At 43.9% G+C, this 24662-nt stretch overlaps 1 protein-coding gene across 2 annotated transcripts; it reads right to left on the reverse strand.

The window, feature by feature from the left end:
- Window positions 1–201: 201 nt before the first annotated feature.
- RNF114 (ring finger protein 114) lies at window positions 202–16379 on the reverse strand. Of its 2 annotated transcripts, XM_058562488.1 has the most exons (6): window positions 16225–16379; window positions 12084–12234; window positions 9753–9859; window positions 9268–9382; window positions 3276–3383; window positions 202–2081 (listed from the first exon to the last, which is right to left on the reverse strand). In XM_058562488.1, the coding sequence occupies exons 1-6, from the start codon at window positions 16362–16364 to the stop codon at window positions 2016–2018; spliced, it is 687 nt and encodes a 228-aa protein (XP_058418471.1). In that variant the 5' UTR covers window positions 16365–16379; the 3' UTR covers window positions 202–2015. The 2 variants fall into 2 exon arrangements, with proteins under 2 accessions (XP_058418471.1, XP_058418472.1); XM_058562489.1 differs by lacking the exon at window positions 3276–3383.
- Between the last annotated feature and the right edge of the window lie 8283 nt (window positions 16380–24662).

Consider the following 24662-nt stretch of genomic DNA (forward strand, 5'->3'; position numbering starts at 1 on the left):
CCAACTGTGAGGAGCGGGGGTTGTTCTCACTTTCCAGTGAGGACAGGCCCGGTGAGGCCCAGCGGGTGCAGCGTCAACGCTGAGATCAGAGCAGAGGGGACTCCCCTCGTGACAGACAAGAACTTCCCCTTCCCCTGGAGACTCCGCAGGCCGACTGCAGCAAACAGTGGCTAAATGAAAACAGGCATTACAGCTTACCAGTTGGATAAATTATGAAATTTATTTATATTTCACCTTTTAAAAGCCAGAACATAACAAATTTCACTTTCTGGAAAGTCATCTTAGAAATACATGAAGTGCACTTAATACAAGGAAATCAGTTTCTTGGTACCACCAGTGAGACAGACATGCTCTCAGTTTCCTCAAATGAAGGTTTTGTCAAATTTCCCTCCAAACTTAGACTGAGATGATCTCAATTCAGGGAGGTTTGAGTGAACTTTTTCCAGAAATTACAGTGTAGAAGCTGACCTTAACATCTAGGCTCTCTCCAGCAACAGTACATTAGAAAAAATTATTCTGCCCCCAAAGGGCCCCATCTTTGCTGGTGACTAGGCATCAGCAGCTCTTCCCGGCAGGTGGGGAGAGGCCCACAGCAGCAGTGCTCAGGCCCAAAGCCCCCTTTCCCTTGCAACCTCAGTCACCAACCAGAAGAAATTTCCATTTTCAGACTAGAGAGGTCTGATATGAAAAAACAAACCTAAATCCAGATGCCATTTTGTGGATCTGAGGTTCTGCTCCTACAAATTCGACTGATACCTCTCAGCCTTTATTTATTAAAATTCAAGAAACATGTTCAACTTCACGCTTCTTAAGCTGTTACCAAAGCAAGTTTCCGGCGGACAGTTTCCATTAACAAGTGCCACCAGCAGACACATGGTGGCTTCTGAACAGCGCGTCCTGTAAGAGGAGACCGCAGGCTGTGATGCTGGGCCTTCTACAGCCTCTCTGCTTTGGAAGGCAGGTTTTCATACACTGACCGACACGCTGAAACCAGTTTCATAAGGAAACCATTTGTGATGGAAAAGCAACGCTCAGTTTAAGCTAAGTTACCAAATAAAACAACTAGAATCCACTGGAACCCCCCCAGACCTCTTCCTTCTTACTCATGTGAGGACTCCTTTTCATGCTTCAAAGACAAGAATGTAAGCAGCTCCCAAATAGAGAGGTAAACATGACCCCGTCATTGGAAAATACCTCATTAGCTTGAAAATCGGAACCACAAGCTATGGCCCTCCCACCCCACCTCGCACAGCTGACCCTCCTCCTCACTTCTGGATAAATGGAGTTTAACTTTCCTAACCTAGAAACACTTATTTTCACTACAAATATATGGTTACACCTCATCCTAAAAAGGCACCATGCAGGCATTTAAGATTGAACCAGTTAATTCTAAGGGTGTGCAGGAGTGGTAGGAAAATATCACTAATCAAAACTTCCGGCATCAGACCATGCTAAACCCAGACCATTCACCCCAATAGGACTTTCAAAATGTTTCCCAGGAGATAACTCCAGCTTCCGGCAGCTGCCGCCAAGGACCAACTAACAGGAACTTCAACAGCACAGAAGGAGCTCCATCACTGATCAGATGCGTTACTGCCAGAGCCCACACCTCAGGGACAAGGAGGGGAGACGCTTGTCTCATTTGTGCTATTCACGACCCAAAAAAGGTCCCGGCTGGCTCAGAGGGCCTGAGAGATGAACAGTGGATGGGAGGAACAGTGTGAAACAGGACAGGCGGAGAAGCTGGGTTCTCTTTCAGAAGAGGAGGCAGAAGCTCCAGGAAGTAGCTGAGGAGCAATAAAGACCAGACATAAGACAAACAGGGTTAACAGTAGGGGAAGAGCCCAAAGGAAAGCAGGGCTCTGACTGGGGACCTGTTTCCCTGTGGGAAGTGGCGCTGTCCTAACACTACGGCTCACTTCCAGGTCTGTTGTACATTAAGGTGTATGAGTCACATGTCTCCCGCTTAACATGTAATGGAAGCTCTGGAACATGAGACGGACAGCAGAGACTGGTCACTGGTCGATGATGGAGCGCTGCAACACCTGATTCATCACGTCCTCTTCATCGACATCGTAATCCTAAGGCAAAACACAGACACTGAGCCTCAGCAACCGTCTGCAGCTGCCGAGACTCACTTTCAGTAGAAGCAAGACAGCTGAGCGATGGGCTCTGGAGAGGGCTGCCAGGGCCAGATCCCAGCTCCATGGCTGGCAACACTGGCCATGTAAACTTGGGCAAGTTGCTTTATCTCTCTGTGCCTCATCCTGACCATGAAAATAGCGATGCTCCATCAGACAGGGGTTGTGAGGACCAGAGACACTCCAACAGAGCCTGGCACAGGCCAAGTGCTCAAACTTGGAGTGAAACTAGCCTTTTTAATTCAATGAGGCAAGTTATCTATTTGGGCATTACTTGGGAATTATATTCATCTTTACAGCATTAACAAAAAGGACAGTTATTCTGAAGTCTGAGTTTCAGACACTCTGTTAGACGGAAAATAAATACTCTTTATGGCAACTGAGGAAAAGAGTCACGCTTTCCTTCTCAGGTCCTGAAATACAGCTATTAAGACTGAATACTACTCTAAAATCCTACCTTCACACCTATACATGTAAATAAAAGGTTTACTTCAAGCAGCTGGCCACATTTATCTATCACTATAATGCTAAGACAACAGCGTGCCCCTTCAAAACCACTCGGCTCTAGGGAAAGGAGGCAAACCTGGTGACCACATTTGGCTAGTGGATATGTTTGTTTGACCGTCATGGGGCTGGAGTGGGTGGAGGAGAATGGCAACACAGGGCCTGTATTTCCACACGACCACAATCGGCCGGAGGTGAGGGCAGCATAACATGAGTCACACACCGTCCAGCTTGCAAATCCTTATGAGGACCATTTCCATTACTTGCCTGGTCCCCATGGGCATCTGAGCTTAAGGATCCCAAACCAGGTTCTAGAACAGGTAAAAACTATATATACCAAGAGAAAGTGGGCAAAAATTTTGGGAAAGAAAACAGGAGCAAGCTTTCGCTATGTCTCAGTCTAGATGACCGGACAAAACGACCCACCAGTTCCTCTTCTTAAACACCACACAGCGAAGGCTCTGGCCACTCACCTGGCTCACGAGTACAGAGCGCACAGCTGCTGTCCGGGGAGTCCATCGGGTCAGTGACAAGACTCAACAACGGGGCCCACAGCTCTCCAGGTAAGACAAGGGAGGTGGCTGCGTCGTTCCCCCAGGGGAAGGATCAGAGCCCGGGCGCCAGACTCACCACAAAAGTGTCGTAAGAAAACTGGTGCCGGCGCTGGATGTGCTCTAAGAAGTTGGCGCTGCGGTAGTTGGGGTCTCCCCAGGGCATCGAGGCACATATGGGACAAACCTTTTAACAAAGAAGCACGGTCTCAGGCGCCTGACGTGTGAGCTGACATCAGCCCTCTGTGGCCTGCGTCTGGCCTCCCTTCTGCCAGGACAGCTTTCCTGACACACTAGTCCAGTGCCTGGTCACTCCTTCACATGCACCCTCACATCCCAGAAAACACTGTCCGTCTCCTACTCAAGTGAAATGACGTGGAGAGGTGGGTAAGAGCTTAAGCCATGACATCACCCTTGTCTGACCCTCTGCTCTGGTCAGAACAATGTGTCAGCCCAGCAGGGGTCTAGACTAAGGCCTTCCAACCCAGCACACAAAACGATCCAAAAGCACAAAGAAAACCAAGGAAATGACAGATGAGCAATGTTCCAAGGAGGTAAAAACAGAGCCTTATGTGCTATTTTTACAAAGTAAATGCTCAGATGAGGGGGCACAAGCTGAAAAGCCCTCATAAGAGGTCGATTTGGGCTTTGAAGACTGGGAGGTATTTGGAAAGACAAAGAGAACACGAAAGGGTGCTCCAGAACAGAGGCAGAAGCACGGAGAAAACGCCAGGAGGCACCATGATAGGCAAATAGCCAGAAAATCAGTTGGACTAAAATGGAAAATTCGCAGAGATGGGCAGAGAGGAGCTGGGGCAGGGGAAAGAAGCAGACATAAGTGGTCCAGCTTGGAGATGAAACCTCATCATTTACAAGGAAGGTAGGGTGACAAACAGGGTTGGCAAGAGATCAGCCTGAAATGGTGGAAGACTCCTAGTGAGGAGCTAGGCAGGCAGCTGCAGCTGTGCGGCTGGAGCACAGGTCAGGACTGGAGACTGAGGCGGCGGCTTCCAAAGGGAAGGGGTGAAATACTGACAGTTAAGGAGTTCTGTAGAGGGAGAGGAGAGAGAGCAGAGGGGCAAGGGCTGAAGGAAGAGAGGCTCCAGCACAGACAAAATAATCAGAGGGATTTCAGGAAGCCAAAGTAGGGGAAAAAAGGAGAATATTCGGTTGCGGTACCAGAAATCACAGAGTAGTTTAGCAGTATCTATCAAAATTATGAGTGCAGTTAACCTTTGACCAAATTAATCCACATCTAAGACTTTATTTTATAGATATATATAAACATAGGCAAAGATATGTTAAAACTCATGGTAGCCTTTTAAAATTTATTATGAAGGGGCCGGCCCCGTGGCGTAGCGGTTAAGTGCGTGCGCTCCACTGCTGGCGGCCCAGGTTCGGATCCCGGGCGTGCACGGAGGCACCGCTTGTCAGGCCACGGTGTGGTGGCGTCCCATATAAAGTGGAGGAAGATAGGCACAGATGTTAGCCCAGGGCCAGTCTTCCTCAGCAAAAAGAGGAGGATTGGCATGGATGTTAGCTCAGGGATGATCTTCCTCACACACACACACAAAAAAATTTATTATGAAAAACTTCAAACCTACAAACAAGCAGATAATAGTTTGAGGAACCATCCCTTATCCCCAACACCTAGGTTTAAGTTCGGCATACTTATTTCAGCAAAAAATGAAGCATTTTAAAGTAAGACACATTTTACCCTTAACTATTTCAGTACAGTCCTAAAAACAGATATTTCTCTTTACAAATATAATACCATTATTCCACCTATCAATCAACAATAATTCTTTAGTAGCATTTAATATCCACTCCTTAATCAAATTTCCTGATACCGTCTGGGACTAACCTTGATGCTCACCAATAAGGGACCAGTTAAATCAAGATACAGACAAGTAATGGAAAACTGTGAAGCTCCTTAAAAAAGAAGCAGATCTACATGTACTGATGTGAAACAGATGCCAAAAACATTGGTTACTAAAGTATGTAGAATATGCTGCCATTAGCATAAAAAGGGGGATAAAAAAAGGGACATACGTGATTTTTTTTAAATAATTTTATTTATTTATTTTCCCCCAAAGCCCCACTAGATAGTTGTATGTCATAGCTGCACATCCTTCTAGTTGCTGTATGTGGGACGCGGCCTTAGCATGGCCAGAGAAGTGGTGCGTTGGTGCGCACCCGGGATCCGAACCCGGACCGCCAGTAGCAGAGCACGCACACTTAACCACTAAGCCACGGGGCCGGCCCCATACGTGATCTCTTAAGGACATTTGAAAGCTAGAAATTTTTGCATTCTTCCAACACGCAACTGAGCACTACTCAGATGCCAGTGAGCACTCAACACAGGCCATTTCTGATGCTGTAAAGAGAGAACTGGTTTAGGAGGCAGGACACCGGATGCCAGTACTAGCTCTGCCACTAACTAGCTCTACAACATGGGTAATCCACTTAATTTCTAAAAATGAGTGCAGGAGAGATGGTGGGAGGACGAACTGGAGTTCTCTATCATCTTACTTTACTTCCATTTTAGTTTTCATAATTACCCAAATACTTATCTGGCTAACTTTAAAATGGAAAATGGGTAGTGGGGGCAGGTGGGTGGCATTTGTATGTCCCTATGTCTGTGCACAATCACTCTTTCAATTAGTAATTAGTTATTAAGAACCATAATTAAAACGTCTTGAAGACGGAGCTGAGGGCCCGGCCTGGTGGCACAAGCTGTCGGGTGCGTGCGCTCCGCTGCGGCGGCCCGCAGTTTCCACGTTGGGATCCCGGGCACGCACCGACGCACCGCTTGTTAAGCCATGCTGTGGCAGCATCCCATATAAAGTAGAGGAAGATGGGCATGGATGTTAGCTCAGGGCCACTCTTCCTCAAGAAAAAAGGGGAGGATTGGCATCGGATGTTAACTCAGGTCTAGTCCTCCTCACAAAAAAAAAAAAAAAAAGGAGCCGAACACTTGGTTGTTTTTTTTTTTTAATTTTATTTATTTATTTTCCCCCAAAGCCCCAGTAGATAGTTGTGTGTCATAGCTGCACACCCTCCTAGTTGCTGTATGTGGGACACGGCCTCAGCATGGCTGGAGAAGCAGTGCGCCAGTGCGCGCCCGGGATTCGAACCCGGGCCGCCAGCAGCGGAGTGCAAGCACTTAACCGCTAGGCCATGGAACGGCCGGAACACTTGGCTTTGTATTTTTCATAGAACATGTCTCTTATCTTACCTAGTGCAGCCAAAGAATAGGTACTGTGCAGCTATTCTGGAATCAGGGGAAAAGAAAAATAGCAGGTGCAATGACCATTCCAGGTTGGCATCTGCCTACAGAAATTTCAACAGTCATCTATGTAACAAAGATATAAATGTTACAAAGATGAATATTAGTATCAAATGATGAGGTTGTTTATTTTTGAGTGAGAATCATCAATTCTTTGTGACTGATCTCATGAAAGGCTGGCAGGCCACCATGGTGTGGCGTTTTACTTTTAAATTGGGTTTATTTCTATTATACTACAATGGCAAGTGGTAACATAATGCAATTAGCATATCCAAACACAGAATAAATTGCAAGAATATAAAGAAATACTGGGAACAACTGATGGTGTAGAAGGGAATTAGGGGAAGTGGCCAAAGAGAGACTTTTTACTGACTACATACAAAGGAACAAATTTTAAAAACTACAAAGAGGTGACAGAAAACAAGGACTCAAGACGACCAGCTGGGCCCATGGAGAACGCAATGTCAGCAGGGGTGGAAGCTAGACTCTAGGGGGTAAAGGAGAGGGAGTGGACGAGACAGCAGCAGCTGAAAACCCACACACCTGAAGGAAAGAGAAACGGAACGCTATGTCGAGAAAGCACTGGGTCAAATACTCCCCCACCAAATCAACAGGGAAGACTTGGGCATGTTTGAAGGAAAACAAGTGCAAGGAGCAGGTAAAAGGAAAAGCTGAAGGTGAGAGAACAAACAACAGGGGAGCCTCAGGAGCAGGAGGAAGCCTTACTGTGCACCAGGCGCTGGTCTCCGTCCTTTGCCTAGATCTGAGGATGTAGGTAGAGAAGAGTCAGACTTGGAAAGGAGCCTTTTCTTCAGTATAAGAGGGAATGATAAGAACAAGGAACAAGGGTTGCAAACTCAAATGCTCACGGATCACAGGCTAGTAATGCGAACGAGCAAAGCAGGATGGGTGTAAGCCCACCCCATCCAGAGGGGGCAGCAACTACTCAAAGCCTCTTGTCGGAACTTCTAATTTCTCAAATGCAGAGGATCAAGACTGAGAAATCTTCTGATTTCTAAAGGTTAGGGAAATTAAAATGTGTATGGGCCAGACACATCCCACAGGCTGCCAGTCTGTGACCTCAGAGGTCGATCAGAGAGCTCCTGAGACAGAGAAGGAAGAGAGAAGACAGGAACGCACACCTGATACGTTGAACTTAGTTAATAGCAGGATTCAGTGTTCTCTGTGGAAAGGAGGGGACATTTCACGCCAGGAACTTCAAGAGCCCCTCAGAGTGTGAGTGCCTAGCAGAGCAGGGGCTGGCTGAAAATGGGGCACATAACGTCAAGCCAGCCAGTTCCTCAGTCTGGGGAGTTGGGAAAAGCAGACAGAGGGGATTCATCCGTGGAATCGGCTGCAGCCCCATGTTAAGAGCCCAGGGAGCCCAGTGTTAAAGTGGCTGTACTGACCCAAACTGGGACTTGGCAAGGAGTTCAATAAAGTCAAGAGACGATTTAAGGTATTCTCGAATAGGCCAGTTATATCTTAAGACTTATGATAGAGAAATAAAGAATGCCACCAGGCCTGTGCTATTAGCAAAAGCTCACACAAATCCTAAAGTCTGTGCACAAACTTTTACAGCAAGACTGCCCACAAAACTAGGTACATAGTTCAAGAGAAGTGGGGAAAACTGAAACAAAACTATACAGGAAGTTGTATTAAGACCCAGTCTGTCAATCACATTAAGAGGGAAGGAAGGGGAACACTGCTGAAATAGACCCAATTCAAACATTTTTTTTTTTTGTGAGGAAGATCGGCCCTGAGCTAACATCTGCCAATCCTTTTTTTTTTTGCTGAGGAAGAGTGGCCCTGGGCTAACATCCATGCTCATCTTCCTCCACTTTATATGGGATGCCGCCACAGCATAGCTTGCCAAGCAGTGCGTGGGTGTGCGCCCAGGATCCAAACTGGCAAACCCTGGGCCGCCGCAGCGGAGCGCGCGAACTTAACTGCTTGCGCCACTGGGCCGGCCCCTCAAACACTTTTTAAAAAAAAACACTACATATCAGTCTGTGATATTTAAACGAAATGTCAAAGGACTGATAAGTACTTTCCTAATAATCTAACCTAAATTCTCCTTCCCCACGATTATGAAGAAGCTACTCGCAAGAGGAGGATGGTAGCTTTGAGGAGGAGAAACTTGGTGGACACCAAGGGATCCAAGATAACGAATGTTACCAACGACAGGGCCAACACATGTCACGTGACCCCTGACGTGGCACCCGGAGGACCCGATGCTTACGGAGCACCCCGGCAGCTAACCACGAAGAAACAGACAAACCCAGATGGAAGGACAGTCTACACAACAACTGGACTGTCCTCTTTAAAAATGTCAGGGTCAGAAAAGCTGAGGACTAAAGAGACAGGACAACTAAATGTAACACACAGATCCAGGATTTGGGAGCAGGGGGAGACTGCTATGAAGGACATTACAACTGTTAAAATTTAAACATGAATTCCACATTAGCTATTAGATTGTATCAATGTTACATTTCCTGAGTGTGACAATTAAACATAAAAAATGTGGTTTTGCAAGAAAATAACCTACTCTTAGGAGATATATGCTGAAGTATTTAGGGGCAAAGGGCCATGATATCTGTCACTTATTCTTGAATGGTTAGCAAAAAATATGTACATAGAGAGTATGGTTAAGCAAATACGGGAAAATGTTATTAATCTGTGAATCTAGGTAAACAGTACATAGGAGTTCACTCTACTGATCCTGTAATTTTTCTATAAGTTGACTTTTTTTCCATAAAAAGTAAAAAAAAACAACTCTTACCACAGATTTGGTGTCCGTGCTATGGGATAACTTGCAGTGTTCCACAAGTCCTTCTTGATCAAAGTTTTTCTCAGGACAGTAAGGGCAAGGAAAGGTGTAACGGTTTGGGACACTCCTGGAAGATGAAAGGCAGGAAGAAAAAAGAAACCTCTCTCTAAGTACCTTTCCACACAACTTCAACCACCGTACCCTCCAAAAAGGAGCAAAGTTCACTGAACCTGTTATGACAGGGATTCTGATGATCACTTCAGAATCAGGTCAATTGTTTTGAAAATAATTAACAGCACAGCTAATATTTGAAGTGAACATCAGAGTTCTTCTCTACACCCTCCCCCCCAATGAAAACTGACATCAGCTTTAGCCAGCATAACAATTATATCTCCACTTTCCAAAACTTGTACAACTATACCCTTGAACAGGCAAAGTGTCCAATGTCTTTGTTGCAAAAGATGACCTCCACCTAAGGGAGTGACTGAGTCACTTACCTTGGCTGAAGGGATGCATCCTTGGTGGTGGCCTTCACACCTTCCATGATGTAATTCTGGTACTTTGAACAAGTAGCCACGTGGGCCCGGATCTTGGACAGGAAGAACTTACATAGGAAGAATCAGAGCCCACAAGTTAGTCAGGACCTTGTTCCAGGTCCAACCTAGTCCCAAAGCAAGGGCAAGATGACAACTAGACCTATTCCGCCCCGGCAGACATCTCACCCGACTCCTGGCTATGCTGATCGGGCTGAAACCCTGACTGCTGCAGGGTTTCTGTTAATACCAACACTGACGTTTTACTTGATCAAATTAGGACATCTGCTTCCACTCTAAAAGAACTCTCCTAGAGGTTTGTTTTAACCACAATATGCTCTCTGCTCTCAGACACATTACAAACCCAGTGAAGTTTTTAAAGTTTTCCACACTAGCATTTAAACTAGTCTCCTTACAGCAAGCCAAGAACCACACTGCACTATGTGCAGCAGAGAAAAGTGATCATTTACGTAAAAAGGATAAAAGCTAGTAATCCTAGTTAAAAGTACAAATTGCCAGACTGCGATAAATGATCTTAAAAAAACCTGAAATCTGAATTCTATTTCTCCCATAAAATCTAGTCTTTGCAAGATGGAAAGAGAAAAGAAAACCCAGAGAAGACTGCTTCATCACAGGTGTTCCAAAAAGAAACAAAAGTGTAAGGAGTGAAGAAAAAGGGGAGGTAGAGGGAAGACAAACATTTTTGGAAGTATAACATACCTGGAGGTATAATGCAATACAATCACTAATCCTTAAAATGGAGTAAATCAAAAGTATACAGAAAAAAGCCCAAAAACCCCATCATGCATGCATAAGACGAAGGTTAACAGGAAATTTGTTTCAGTATCTTGAGTTTCTAAGTTAAAGAAAACTGCAAGGAAATAAAAAGCTTCAATATTTGAGCTCTGGCTTACCATGCTTCTTTCTGTCTTACTTTCAGCTGAAGAACTTGACTTCAAGCTGCCAGCCAAAGAGCTCGAAATTGAAAGGGGCGGGAAATAGCCCTATTCAGAGCTGTAGCCACTGTGTACCCCTAGCACTAAACCACTTCGAAAGGAAGGAGACGGTAAGGTCTATCCGTTCTTTGGCTCTCCATCTTAAGATGTTAAAGTAATGAAACTGTCATGCAAGGCTGTCCAATGAGTCACTGAGTGAAAAAAAGTTGTAGAACTAGGTATTATAGTATGACACATGCTATTTTGTAAAAATCTGACATCTGTGTTTGTAAAAACCCTACATCTGTGTTTGTCAAAGGGCAGAAAATGTTTTGCAGCCTTCTAAATTGAACCTCATTCATTCATTCATTTAGTGAGAAAGACTGGCCCTGAGCTAACATCTGTTGCCCACCTTCCTCTTTTTGCTTGAGGAAGATTGGCCCTGAACTAACATCTGTGCCAATATTCCTCTACTTTGTATGTGGGTCACCGCCACAGCATGGCTTGACGAGTGGTGTAGGTCTATACCCAGGATCTGAACCCACAACCCTGGGCCGCCAAAGCGGAGTGCACCGAACTTAACCACTAGGCCACGGGGCTCGACTCTAGAACCACTTTTAAAGAGATAATCTCTGCAGAGGAGAACAAGCCTACATTATTTTACATTTTTGTATTGTCTGGAATTAACAAAATCATAATTTTAAAGCCAATAAGTTTACGTCTATCTCTTGGAAGATAAGACATGAGTATTTCTCCTTTCCAGTCATAAGAGACGTTAAAATAAATATACTTGACTCTAACATGATTATACAAAAAAGCATGGATGCATCTCAAACGTTAGGTATTGCTATTATATATAATCAAATGACTTCATATTGACCTTTGTATCATGATTCCTCCCTGTCAAGTGCTAAAAAAGTGAAAAATTAAACTGTATACCTGTAATGATATAGATTATAAAATTTACCCTCAAACTCATCGCAGCAGATAACTTTGAGTCATTGAATTCATTTTATATTTTAAACAATTAAGAAATATCACTCATTATATTCTAATTAAAATTGGACATAATGCTTTGGGAAAATGAGTGTTTTATAGGAAAAAAATGGGATAACTGATTTCTATGGCTTTCAAAGGTAAAATATGTAATATACTAAACCAACACTTTAAAAAAAACAACAATAACCAATAAGGTTACCAAAATGGAACAGCACAGCCATTGCCACAGATGCCTGGCATGCACACATGCTGTTAGTCACCTAGTCATGCTCTAACTTCAGAAACAACATGGCAACAGCTCGACATTTTACCCCATCTCATCACAGAAAGACAATGACTCCTCCATCTTACTTCCACATACATTTTTATGGCAGCCATGGCAAGAAGTCTCTGTGCTCTCAATCTGCAGCTCGAGCTCCACGGCTGGGATGCCAGGTGCCAGAGGGCTGCGACACACCCCACAGACAGGCTTCTTCGGCTTCAGACATTCCTGCAGGCATGCAGAGCAAAAGCTAGAACAAGACACACAGAGAACCTGCATCATGCATTGTGGAGACAGGACAACAAAAATGGATCAACTTTTAAAAAGACATCAACGAATAATGGATTAAAAACAACTTGTTCCCTACCCCCGATTCAAATACTGCGTCCTCCTAAGCCAGAAAAATGGAGACGGGGGGTTCCCCTGCAAGGAACACACAGGTCCAGCAACAGAAACACACACACTACCATGATACATGGTGAAAGGTCATGGTGCAGTCTTCAAACCTCAGCCCCTGGCCCTGACAGATCTTGGTGGGGTTTCCTGAACCTCGGTGTCTCCTCTGCGGAATGGAGACAGTAGTACATACCTCTAGGATTGTCGGTAGGATGGAATACGTACAGTAGCCCACAGTACAATGTCTAGCACATATGAAATGCACTGCAAACAGGAGCTGCTATCATTAGAGGTGAATGCAAAGCACTATGGGAACACAAAGACAAGAGCAACTAGGTGTGACCCAAGAAGGACAGGGCTGGTGAGACTGAGAGGTGGCATCCACAGAAGAGCCTCAAAAGAAGGAGTTCAACTAGCAGAGGAAGGGAAGAATATTCCAGCCCTTAGACTTAAAAATTCACAATGTATCTGAGGAAATAAAAGTCTAACACTTTTCCTCATAAGCAGGAGGGACCCAGATGTTTGAAGCAAGGTATCAACAAGACCAAATCCAAGTTTTAGAAAAATGACTCCGGGGTCACCATGGACAATAGAGTTGTTGGTTTTTAATTTTTTTTAGGTGAGGAAAGACGAGAAGAGACTTGAAGTACAAACCAAACAGATGGCTAAAGGCAAGGGATTGTGAGGGCCTTACTGAGGCAACAGAGAATTAATTCAGGAAATGATTCAGAGGTGGCATCAGCAGGACTTGGTCACTTACTGAATTTGGAGAAGAAAAGAGGGAAAGTCAAAGATGACCAAGTTCTATCCTGAAGCCTAGGCAGGGGGTGGTGCTGAGATACAGTACACAGAAAGAATGGGTAATAAGGCATGAAAATACCCCGGCTACGTACCCAACCTGATAGATTTAAGGCAGGATAACAAAATCCGCCAGGAAGAACTCAGGATACATAATCAAAAGTAATCTGCACATTCGACAACTTTTTACTGTTTCTAAGAATGTTATTCCTCTTTGTCATTAAGCTAGATGTTAATGCTGCCAGGCAAAATTCTAGACCAGTCTGGGAGAAGGTGAGGGGTTCTACTCATTCACCACTGAGGGCGCAGTGGTGAACTAAACAAAGTCCCTGTCCTTATGATGCTGATATTCCAGGGTGGAAAAAACACAATTGTGAATTTCAGATAGTGATTAAGTATATGAAGGAAATAAAACAAGGCAAAGAGATCAGCTCTCTTTGTAGATCACAGAAAGCTTCTTCAAGGAGGTAATATTTGAGCTGAGACCTAAATTATGAGGAGAGAACCACACAGACCTGGACACAGAGTTCCATACAGAGATGACACCAAGTCAAGGGGGTGGGAAAGGCAGAAAGGAAGGCCTTTGGGGCCATGACGTGGTAGACCATGGGGAGAGGGTAGGCGATGAGGTTGGAGAGGCAGACAGGCCTTGTAGTCATCACTTGCCATACCTCTTCTCAAGGGCAGATCACAAGATAAACCCAAGAGAGCACACAGGGCCCAGAGAGGATAATGAAACCAAACCCAGCCTGTAGATAAAAGCAGCTCGAAGCCTCCCTTCAAGGACACACCCAGATACAGCTCATCGATCAAATGTTCAAGAGACACTTTGTGCCTGAGTCACGCCCAATGAACGAGCCCGCTTTTAAACGGTCCCTATATCTTGGGCTGGCTTTCAGTTTCCATTTTCCATTTATGGGCCTTTTTCTAGTTCAGCCTTCTAGATGCTCCACCTTTCCTGTTATGTAGAAAGTCCCTTCTCTTGGGCACCCAGCCACCTGCCCTTCTCTAGCTGTATTCCACTAGATTGGAGAGGGATGTGTCATTCAGGGCTTGAAATAAATTTTATAAAAACCCAATGCCCCAGCCACAGCTGCAGTGATGTTCCAGTTTCCAAGCACAAAAGTTAGCAAAAATCACCTAGGCAGAGCAAAAAGCACCTGGCTGGAGCTAACGGAGACTCATGCTCCCCTCACAGAAGTGCAGCCATGTGTCTTCAATCAGCAGTGAACTAATGAACACACGCAACTAGTATGGTGAGTCTAGAAAAGAGCCAAGGTGAATCCCAGTACTGCCCCTTGACCTTTGACCTAGGAAAAGTTCATCTGGCACAAGGAAACCTCAAATTTTTTGCTTTTCAGTTGGTAAATTGTGCTAGGTCAAGTCTCTTTATAAATGTTAACTGTAAAGGAAACCCATTGAGTTAACTCAAAATTAGGTAAAGGTAATAAGGAGGGCTGATCCAAGGCAAAGAGGACTCAATGAGAAAGCTACCTAGACTCCACTTGCACTCTCCCGAAGTCTGCTTCCTCCACTAATTTCTTAGTTCATTCATCCATTACCTGATCACTCTTGCACCCACACACACAGGTCTGACCCTTATAATACCCTCCCACTGCACAAGGAATTTTCACAATAGCTTGAACATCTGTTAGTACTCACTTATCAATCCACCGGCTTGTGGACTCTGAGGGCAGAACCACCTTGTTTCCTACTGTGTGCCAAGAATCTGGCACATAGTGGGCATACAAAGATTTTAGTGGGCTGAATATAAGAGCGGAAGACGGATGCTCAGACACTGTGCTGGACCCTGCGATACAAAGAGGGGCAAAATGGATATGGTCACCGCCCTCGTGATCCCTACGTTTTGCTCTGTGCAAGGAAGAAGGAAGCCCAGGAGAGAAGGAGAGAGGTAATTTAAATGGGGATGGTGATAGGGAAGTAACTTAAACCGGGACTTGAAGTCAGAAAAGGATGTGGGGTAGTGGCGGGGGAGGTGCAAACCGGGGGGGGGGGGGGGGGGGGACGAGTTCCAGGCTAACTGAACAGCAAGCAGGAACAGCCTGAGGCTAGAAACAGCTTCGCGTACTTGAAGAAGCAAGAAAGCAGCGAGTGCGGCTGAAGAGCCCTTGCCAGATGCCAACTGTTCTCTGGGCTGGGACACGGACGCCTACAGTCCATCCTGGGACTGCTGTAGAAATAAGAAGGCCCGTGAAGCCCAACAGGTGCCTAGTGTGCCTGCCGCCCAGTAAAGGGGTCCTAAGACCAACGCCAAGGAGATGCCCACGACAGCACTGAGGGAGGCCACAGAAGAAATGCCAACTGCAAGCGGCAAGAAGCAGGTGACTACATTTTCTGTAATTCTTCCCACTTGAGTGTGTTTGTGTGTCTGATAGAGCAAGGATTCGATTCAAATCCGGCCAACCTCTAAGCACCTACGCCAGCCCAGGGCCTGTCCCGACATTTGCGCACACATCTTTAGTCATCACAACCAGCCTATCAGCAATACGCAGGCCACGAAGGCTTAATTTCAAAAAGAATGAAACAAACCTCGTACACAAGCGAGTAGGAATGCTAACAATCCCCATCTGCCAACTCCCACCCCTTTCAGTTCAGGGCGGACTGGTCAGCTCTCTACCGAGACTTCCCTTTTGTCCTTTCCACCTAGTTCAGCGTTTCTCCAACTTGAGTGCCCATTAGAATTACCTGGCAGAGCTGGATACGTGACGCCACACGTACTCTACGTCAGGGGCGATGGACAGACTCTCAGGGGAGACTGTGGCTCTCCAAGGGCAGACTTGAGACCCTGCCTAGACCCCAGCAGGGTGCGCCTCCACCGTCACCGGCGGGAAGGGCTGACAGGCCGCCGGGAACACGGCAGGCGCTCAACGGAAGGGCGGGGGGCCAACTTCCACGGGCCTTCGGGGGCCCCGCTAGGCCGGTCCTGTCGCTCCCGCCCCCAGACCCTCCCTGCCGGGGCCTCGCTCTTGCGCTCCATTCCCTCCCGGTGTGGCGCCCCCCGACCAGGCCCCGACTCGCCGCTTACACGTGTCCGCAGGGCACCTGCACCGGCTTCTCGTACACCTCCAAGCACACGGGACACGTGAAGCGGCCCAGCGGGTCGGCCTCCGCCGCGGGTCCCGCCAGCTGCGCACCACCCTCACACTCCTCCAGCTGCGCCGCCATCTTGCTGTCGCGGAGCTCGGCGCAACGGCGGCCGACAAGGAGGAGCCCGAGGGGGCGGGCCCGAGCGCGCGAGGGGCGGGGCCCGCGGGCACAGGGGCGGGGCGAGGGGCGGTGAGGCGCGCTGGGGGCGTGGCTTATGGAGCGTGCGCCCGGCTGGGGGCGGGGCTACTGGAAATGCCGAAGGAAATCCGGAAAATGTGGAAGCTAGATCCGGAGACTGGCAGAATTGGAATGGGCTTTGTGCTTCAGCCAGTTTGCAAAATTTAAACTGTTACGCTGTTACTTAATATTTACTTATGCACTGTTACTTAATATTTCTCTTCAAATAGAGTTGCTCTTTCTTTAAACTTAAGCAAACAAATTTTAAAGGGAGATCTGATATCACTCCTGAGATACAAATAGAAAATCAGTATCACATTTCTATAAGGGCAGTGTAAAAATACAATGGAAACAAAACAATGTTATTAATTCTTGCTGGGTACTATTGACGCTGGAAAGGGAGATCAGCCATTATTGGAGAAGTGTTGCAGACAGGCTGTCGCCACACTGAGACTTCCTAGTGAAAGCAGAAGGAATGGGAAACACGTCTCCCGCAGTGAGTCAACGTTATTTAACATTGTGTTCACATGTCTCCTGGCAATGGGGTCCAGCTCCTGTTCTGTACAGATGGGAAGGTGAGGCTTGAAGAGACAGAATAAACCTCAACCTCACAAGAAAGGAGTGAGCCTAGAACCCAGATGTTTTGAATCCCAACTTTCTCCATGTTCTACTGCACAAGATGCATCTTTTTAAACTGAAGGCTCTGCTAACAATGCTACATGGTTTTTTCAACCAGAAAAGTCAATGATCAATTAAACTTCCATCCTGAAAGGCCACAAAGGCCTCACAGTAACGAGTTTACACAGGACAAATAAATGGTGTTTGTTGAGCCAGGTTAATTGAATGGAAACTTGCGCCTCCCTTGTCCCATTCCCAGTTCTCTGCATTGATTTTGCTGGACCTGGCCGCAGCAGGAGGATTATTTTTAGCTGTCCATGTGGGCATCTTTTCACCGAAGAATGACTTGGCATGTAGGCAACAGCCCCAGAGGGCCAATGCTTACACTTCACCGTTTCTTTTTCCTGTTTCTAGCCAGGCACCTGTGCATCTGAGCTCTTCCCAGCCAGAGGTGCACTGTCTCCCCTCCGCGGATGGGGGTGCCATGGCAGGGGCAGAGGTGTGCTGTGGGTATTTACAAGCCTTTACATTGGCCTTGTCGCTGCTGCCCGAGCCTGTGAGTGTGGGCGGGGGCAGGGGAGCCCCAGACCTGGACTTCAAATCCACTGTGCCTCCAGTTTGGGCTCTTGAAATGAACTTTCCATGAGCTTATACACTTAGTCACAGAGACAAGAGGACAGGGCTGAAATAATATTAATAGTGAACTCTTTTTGTGCTTATTATTCTAAGCACTACACGTGAATAAATCGTCACAGCAACCTATGACTTAGGTTCTTTTATTATCCCCATTTTATAGCTATGCAAATTGAAGCACAGAGAGACTAAATTACCTTTTTTTAAAAAAATTATTTTATTGAAGTCATATTGGCTTATAACATTGTGTAAATTTCAGGTGTACATTATTATATATCAGTTTCTATACAGACTGCATCGTGCTCACCACCAATAGTGTAGTTTTTATGTGTCACCATATATATGTACCACTAATCTGTTCTTATCCATGTATTTATCTTCCACTTATGAGTGAAATCATAACAGTGTTTGTCTTTCTCTATCTGGCTTATTTCACTTAGCGTAACACCCTCAAGGTCCATCCATGTTGTCACAAATGGCACGATTTTCTTTTTTTATGGCTGAGTAGCCTTCCGTTGTATATATATACACCACATCTTCTTTCTCCACTCATTCATTGATGGGACACTTGGGTCGCTTCCAGTCTCGGCTATTGTGAATAATGCTGCAATGAACATAGGAGTTCATAAGTCTCTTTGAATTGCTGATTTAAATTACCTTTTAACACAGATGGGAAATGAGAGTCAGGATTTGAACCCACGCAGTCCGGCTTTGGGACCTGTGCACTTGATGGCCTGTGCAACACAGTCTCCTAGAGCTGCAGGTGTCCTCTGTCTGTCCCTGTGATGATGGTGGATTCGGCTCCAGGAACCAGGAGTTGGGGCGCTTCAGCTTCTTGATAATTTCGAGATCTCAGTCTCCCTGGAACAAACCTCAAGAACTGGTCATTAGCCAGAGTTTCAGTTTGTAGCCACCTGGGCTTTTAATAATTTATTACCTCCACTTGCCTTGTGGAATTTAGGGACGCCAAGGGTAAATATTGACGTGTGAATGTAACGTAGAGAAGCAGGGAAGGGGGAGTGAGTGCTTTTTTGTTTTAACCCCATCTATGCTGGGTTCAAAGCAGGGGAACAGATGTCAGGGCCGGCATCACTCACACCTGTGGGAAAGATATGTACACACAGATGTCCAGGACAGCGCTGGTCACAGTGGCAACGTGGTTAAATAAATACAATAGATGTAATTACTGGTATATCAACTCCATGAGGACAGGCATTCATCCATTTTGTTTACTACTGTATCTTCAGCTTCTACAACAGTATGTATTGCACGGTAGGTAACTCCACAAATATTTGTTAAATGAATATACAGCTGATATATTTTTGAAGTATACGTTTAATTAAAATAACACCAAATGCTGAGTAATGCAGCTAGTATATGTGTATGTTTGTGTGTGATGAATAGACGTCTCTGGAAGGTAGGGGAACCAACTGTCCCATTCGCCTGGGGCCCAGGGGTTTCCCAGGATGCGAGGCTTTCCGTGCTCAAACTGGGAAAGTCCCCGGCACAGCACGATTGGAAGGATTCCCTAGAATCCGGTACCAGTGTCTATTATCAGAAAGGGGAACTGGGGACCCGGGGCCTGTGGGTTGTGGGCCTGGAAGAAGACTAACTTGTCATTCTCTTCCCTCTTGTATTGTCTAAACTTTTCTACCAAGTTCCTGCATCATTTTTTAAGTAAAATTAAACAGTGGTGCCTTAGGCCCTGTGGGAGAATAGTTGAGATGAATTAGATATGACCTCAGCCCTCAAATCATGTAACCCTCAGAGCCCTATTGCTTAGCCTCGGGTCACACGTAAAATTTATTACTATACTTATCTAACGTAGGAGGAATTCACACCATTATGTGTTACTACACTTATTAATCTATGGTTACTGCATTTATTAATCCATGGGCAGATAATTTCATCTTGGCTTCAGCCAGTTCGCCAAGATTGCCAAATTGTAAGAGACAGGAGGAATTCCCACCTACACCACTGGGGGGCATACGAGTATCTTATAGGCTCACCCTGCCCAGCAAGGTCAACACTGCCTCTCTTATTCTTTCCTGTTCCTTAAGTGCCTACTGCCCTTGCTCATTGTGGCTTACTGTACTTAGCCTGGAAGTAAAAATCAAAAAGGACATAGTCTCGGGTTGCAAGGAGGTGACACTGGCATGTAAATATCCATTCAACCAATAACTTTTGTGTGCCAGGCCTCCTAATAGGTGTTAGGGATATGGCAGTGAATGATTTGGATATAAACAGGAAAGACACAGGGGGGTGACCACATAAAAATGCTGCTTCCAGAAAATTGCAGTTTATCAGTTGTTTCACCAGCTCACTGTTTTCACACAGCATTTTACAGTTTATGTTATATCAAGGATCAGCAACATGAGGTAAACACAATGATCTAGTAAGATCTGACAAGAACTAGAACCAAACAATGGATATTATCAAGAAGACTGAAATAGGGACTTAAATCCACCATCATCAGCACTAAGCTGCACTCCATGTACATATTGCGACTTGAGACATTGGCTAATGAGAGAATGAATTCACAGTTAGCAAGACGCTGAAAAACTAAGCATCCATGTGGAAGCTGGAATTGCTGGGTCATTTGGCAAGTGTATATTTAAACTTATTAGAAACTGCCAAACCAAACCATTTCCCAAATATATCCCACTGCCGCCGACGGTGTGTGAGCTGCTCCGTATCCTCACCAGCGTGTGGTTGTCTGCCATTTTGATTTTAGCCGTTCTAGTGGGTGTCTAGTGATGTCCTATGGTTTTCATTTTCATGGTGATGAGTGATGTTGAGCACTTTTGCATTTGCTTATTGGCCATTTGTATGCTTTCCTTTGGATAGCATTTGTTCAAGTCTTTTGTTAATTTTTTATTGTCTTTTTTGTTCTTCGTTGTAGGAGTTCTTCTCTATAAGGGTATCCCAAAGGTCTTAGTGCAATTTTGAGCTTTAAATACTTCAAAGCTATTTAAAGTTTAACACTTAAAACTGCACCAAATTTTTGGAGGCTTTGTAAATTCTGGATACAAATCCTTTATCAGACATATGTCCTACAAATATTTTTTCACAGTCTGTGGCTTGCCTATGCATTTTCTTAGTTGTGTCTTTTTTTTTAATATGCCACTTTGTAAAACTTTTTTTTTTTTTTTTTTTTTGGTGAGGAAGATCAGCCCTGAGCTAACATCCATGCTAATCCTCCTCTTTTTGCTGAGGAAGACCGGCTCTGAGCTAACATCTATTGCCAATCCTCCTCCTTTTTTTTTTCCCCCAAAGCCCCAGTAGATAGTTGTATGTCATAGTTGCACATCCTTCTAGTTGCTGTACGTGGAACGTGGCCTCAGCATGGCCGGAGAAGCGGTGCGTCGGTGCGCGCCCGGGATCCGAACCCACGGGCCACCAGTAGCGGAGCGCGCGAACTTAACCACTAAGCCACCAGGCCGGCCCTGTAAAACTTTTTATTGTGGAAAATTTTAAACATATTTAAAAGTAAAGTGAGTAGAATGATGAATTTACATGTACCTTTCACCCAGCTTTCATAGTTACCAGTTCATGACTAGTCTTATTTGTTCTATGCCCTCATCAATTCTTCCCTTCACCCACCAGTGGCATTATTTTGAAGCAAATTTAATCATGTCTTTTGATGAGCAGAAATTTTTAATTTTGATAAGGTCTAATCTATCTTTTTTTTTTCCTTTTATTATTCGGGGTTTGTGTTCTAAAACACCTTTGTCTACCCACGGTTGCAAAGATGTTCTCCAACATGTTCATTTAGAAGTTTTATAGTTTTAGCTTTTATGTTTAGAACTATGATCCATCTTGAATTAATTTGTGTGTATGGTGTGAGGTGTGGATCCAATGTTAGCTTTTCCCAATGGCTATCCAGTTGTTCCAACACCATTTATTAAAAAGCCCACTCTGTGACCCCAAATTTCACTCAAGAAAAAATTTAGGTAAAATTCTCAAATTTTACCCAAGAGATATGTAAACACATGTTCATAAAAAGATTTGTGCAAGAGTGTTGTAGCTCATACAAGAATGTTCAAATCGTTCTAAACTGGAAACATGCCAAAAATATATCAACATGTGAATGAATAAACAAGTTGCAGTGTCTTCATACAATGGAATACTACTCAGCAATACAAAGGAACAAACTATCGATACATTATACTTATAATGTGGATGAATCCCAAAAACATTATGCTGAGTGAAAGTAGCCAGACCCCAAAATTTACATAATGTAGGATTGTATTTATATGAAATTCCAAACAAAACTAATCATGGTGAAAGAAATAAGAACAGTGATCTCCTCTGGGCGTAGACTTGACTGAAAAGGACATGAAGGAACTTTCTGGGATTTTGGAAATATTCTATATTTTAATAGGGATTCTATATTTTCTATTAGGGATTCTGTATGTTCTATATTTTAATAGGGTGTATGCATTTGTCGAAACTCAATGAATTGTAACTCATAAGATCTGTGCATTTCACTGTATGCAAATTATAACTCAAAATAAAAATTAAAAGACAAAAAAATGCATGTAAAGAACTTACTGCAAAGGCTAGCAAATATTAAGCACTTAATACAAGTTATCTACTATTATTAAAATTTTTTAATTATATACTTTAAGAAAAAAATACATCTTTTCAGATGATATTTGTAATTGTCTATTTGCCTCTGCAGCATGATTACATTAAAAATAACAGCAAAACATCAAACAATAACAACAAAACCCCCAAACATCCAGAACAAGAAGACGACCTCTCCAGCTGGTGCATGGGATTTAAAAGAAAAGAAAAAGTACATCCTGATTTGGTAAGCAGAGGCAGACGTTCCAGCTTCCATCTGGATCTGTGCATATTTTTAAGGAAACTTTCCCAGCTATAAGCACCATTAAAAAGCAAGTATCAAAATAAATATTATTGGGACAATTGGCAAATTTGAATATGGGCTGTATGTTAGAAAATAGTATTGTTTCAATGTTAAATTTCCTATTTTAATAATTGTGTGGTGGTTATTTAAGAAAATATATTTGTTTTTGTGCAATACATGCTGAAGTATTAAGGGTAACCTACCTTCCCTGACTGCAACTTATTCTCATCTAGTTCAACAACAACAAGCATATAAAGAGAGACTGATGAAGCAAATAAAGCAAAATATTAACATCCAGAATCTGGGGGAAGAATGTACCAAAGTTCATTGTATTATTCTTGCACCTTTTCTCTAAGTTAAAATTGAAAAAAAAAAAAATGCCCAAAGGTTAAAATAGCAAGTATCAGAATAAACTGAAGAACATGTTCTCAACTGGCCATATCACAAACATGTGAACCAAGACTTAAAAAACAATTATGGGGGCCGGCCTGGTGGCGTAGTGGTTAAGTGCGCGCGGTCCGCTGCTGGCAGCCCGGGGTTTGGATCCCGGGCGCGCACCGACGCACTGCTTGGCAAGCCACGTTGTGACGGCGTCCCATATAAAGTAGAGGAAGATGGGCAGGGATGTTAGCCCAGGGCCAGTCTTCCTCAGCAAAAAGAGGAGGGTTGGCGGATGTTAGCTCAGGGCCCATCTTCCTCACAAAAAAACAAAAAAAAAACAATTATGAAATATTTTCAATCACGTTCCTCTCACAAAAATATTTTACTAATAATATTTTTGTTGTAGCACAATAAAGTTTTTGCATCATTAACAAGTCAGATAAAATATTAGTTTCTATTTAGGCTATTCTTTTTGTAAGTTTTTATTTTGAAATAATTTTAGATTTACAGAAAAGTTGCAAAAATAGTTTAAAGAACTCCCGGAGACCCCTTCAGCCAGATTCCCCAATTTTATCACATTTACTGCATTATTCCATCTCTCTCTCTATACATATATCTATACAGATACACTCATACACACATATGGCTGGCTTTTATATATATACACATACATATGTATCTATGTGTATATATGCTCTTTTTCCTGAAACATTTGAGAGTAAATTGTAGACATGATGCTTCTTTACTTCTAAATATTTCAGTGTGTATTTCCTAAGAATAAAGACATTCTCTTATAAAACCATAGTACAATTATCAAAAAGAAGTTAATATTGATACAACAGTATTATCTAATCTAAAGACCTTATTCATATTTTACCAATTGTCTCAATAATCTTTATTTAAATAAAAATAAATATCTTTTTTTTTTAAGTTTTTTTTTCCCCAGTTCAAGGGCCCATCCAGGATAGCATTTTGCATTTGGTTGTCAAGTCTCTTTAAGCTCTGTTAATCTGGAACCGTTCATCAATCTCCTTTTATTTTTCAATACCGTAATATCTTTGAATGGCACAGTAGACCATATTTTTTAATTTTGTGTGTGTGTATGTTTCTTAAGGTCCATAAAAAACGAGCATTGTGATTATTTATTACGTATGTTGTGGGTGCATACTCAAATTTTGTACTGATGGGCTATATGAGTGAAAAAGTTTGGAGTTCACTGTTTTATAATATGCTTGCATGTACATTTTCCTATTTGGAAAACTATAAGTTAATTGATGTGTAACGTTGAGAAAACATGGAGTTGCACTAATCGCCTGTAGCACTTGGCTTCAGTAGGAATTTTTGTTTCCAGCAACATACTTTGGTTGTAGGCAACAGAAACTGACCCCAGGGAACTTTAGCAAAATGGAAGAAAAGCTAAAATTCCAGACTTGAAAGGGACTGGTAGCAGGGCATTCTCGACTAGAGGAATCAGCTCGAACTCTTTTCAATCTGTGCATAATCTGCTCTATATTCAAACTGCCAAAGAAGCATCTGATTGGCTCAGCTTGAGCCATATGCCCATTCCTTGGGCTAGGGGGCTTTGATTGACAGAAACTACAGGGCTAAAGGCAATGGAGCGATGGCCAATGGTGGCTTCCCAAAGCAAAATTGAGATGATAGCATCTCAATTGAGATGATACCATCAGAGGAAG

Source organism: Diceros bicornis, chromosome 19, assembly GCF_020826845.1.
Source record: "Diceros bicornis minor isolate mBicDic1 chromosome 19, mDicBic1.mat.cur, whole genome shotgun sequence".
NCBI classification, from domain to species: Eukaryota; Metazoa; Chordata; class Mammalia; order Perissodactyla; family Rhinocerotidae; genus Diceros; species Diceros bicornis.

Coding starts and splice junctions, on each gene's coding strand:
- RNF114 (XM_058562488.1), bottom strand. CDS start 16,364: ATGGCGGCGCAGCTGGAGGAGTGTGAGGGTGGTGCGCAGCTGGCGGGA. Junction 3,384..9,267: donor GCACGGACACCAAATCTGTG/GTAAGAGTTGTT, acceptor CTTTGTTAAAAG/GTTTGTCCCATATGTGCCTC. Junction 2,082..3,275: donor TTTCTTACGACACTTTTGTG/GTGAGTCTGGCG, acceptor GTTTTGCCTTAG/GATTACGATGTCGATGAAGA.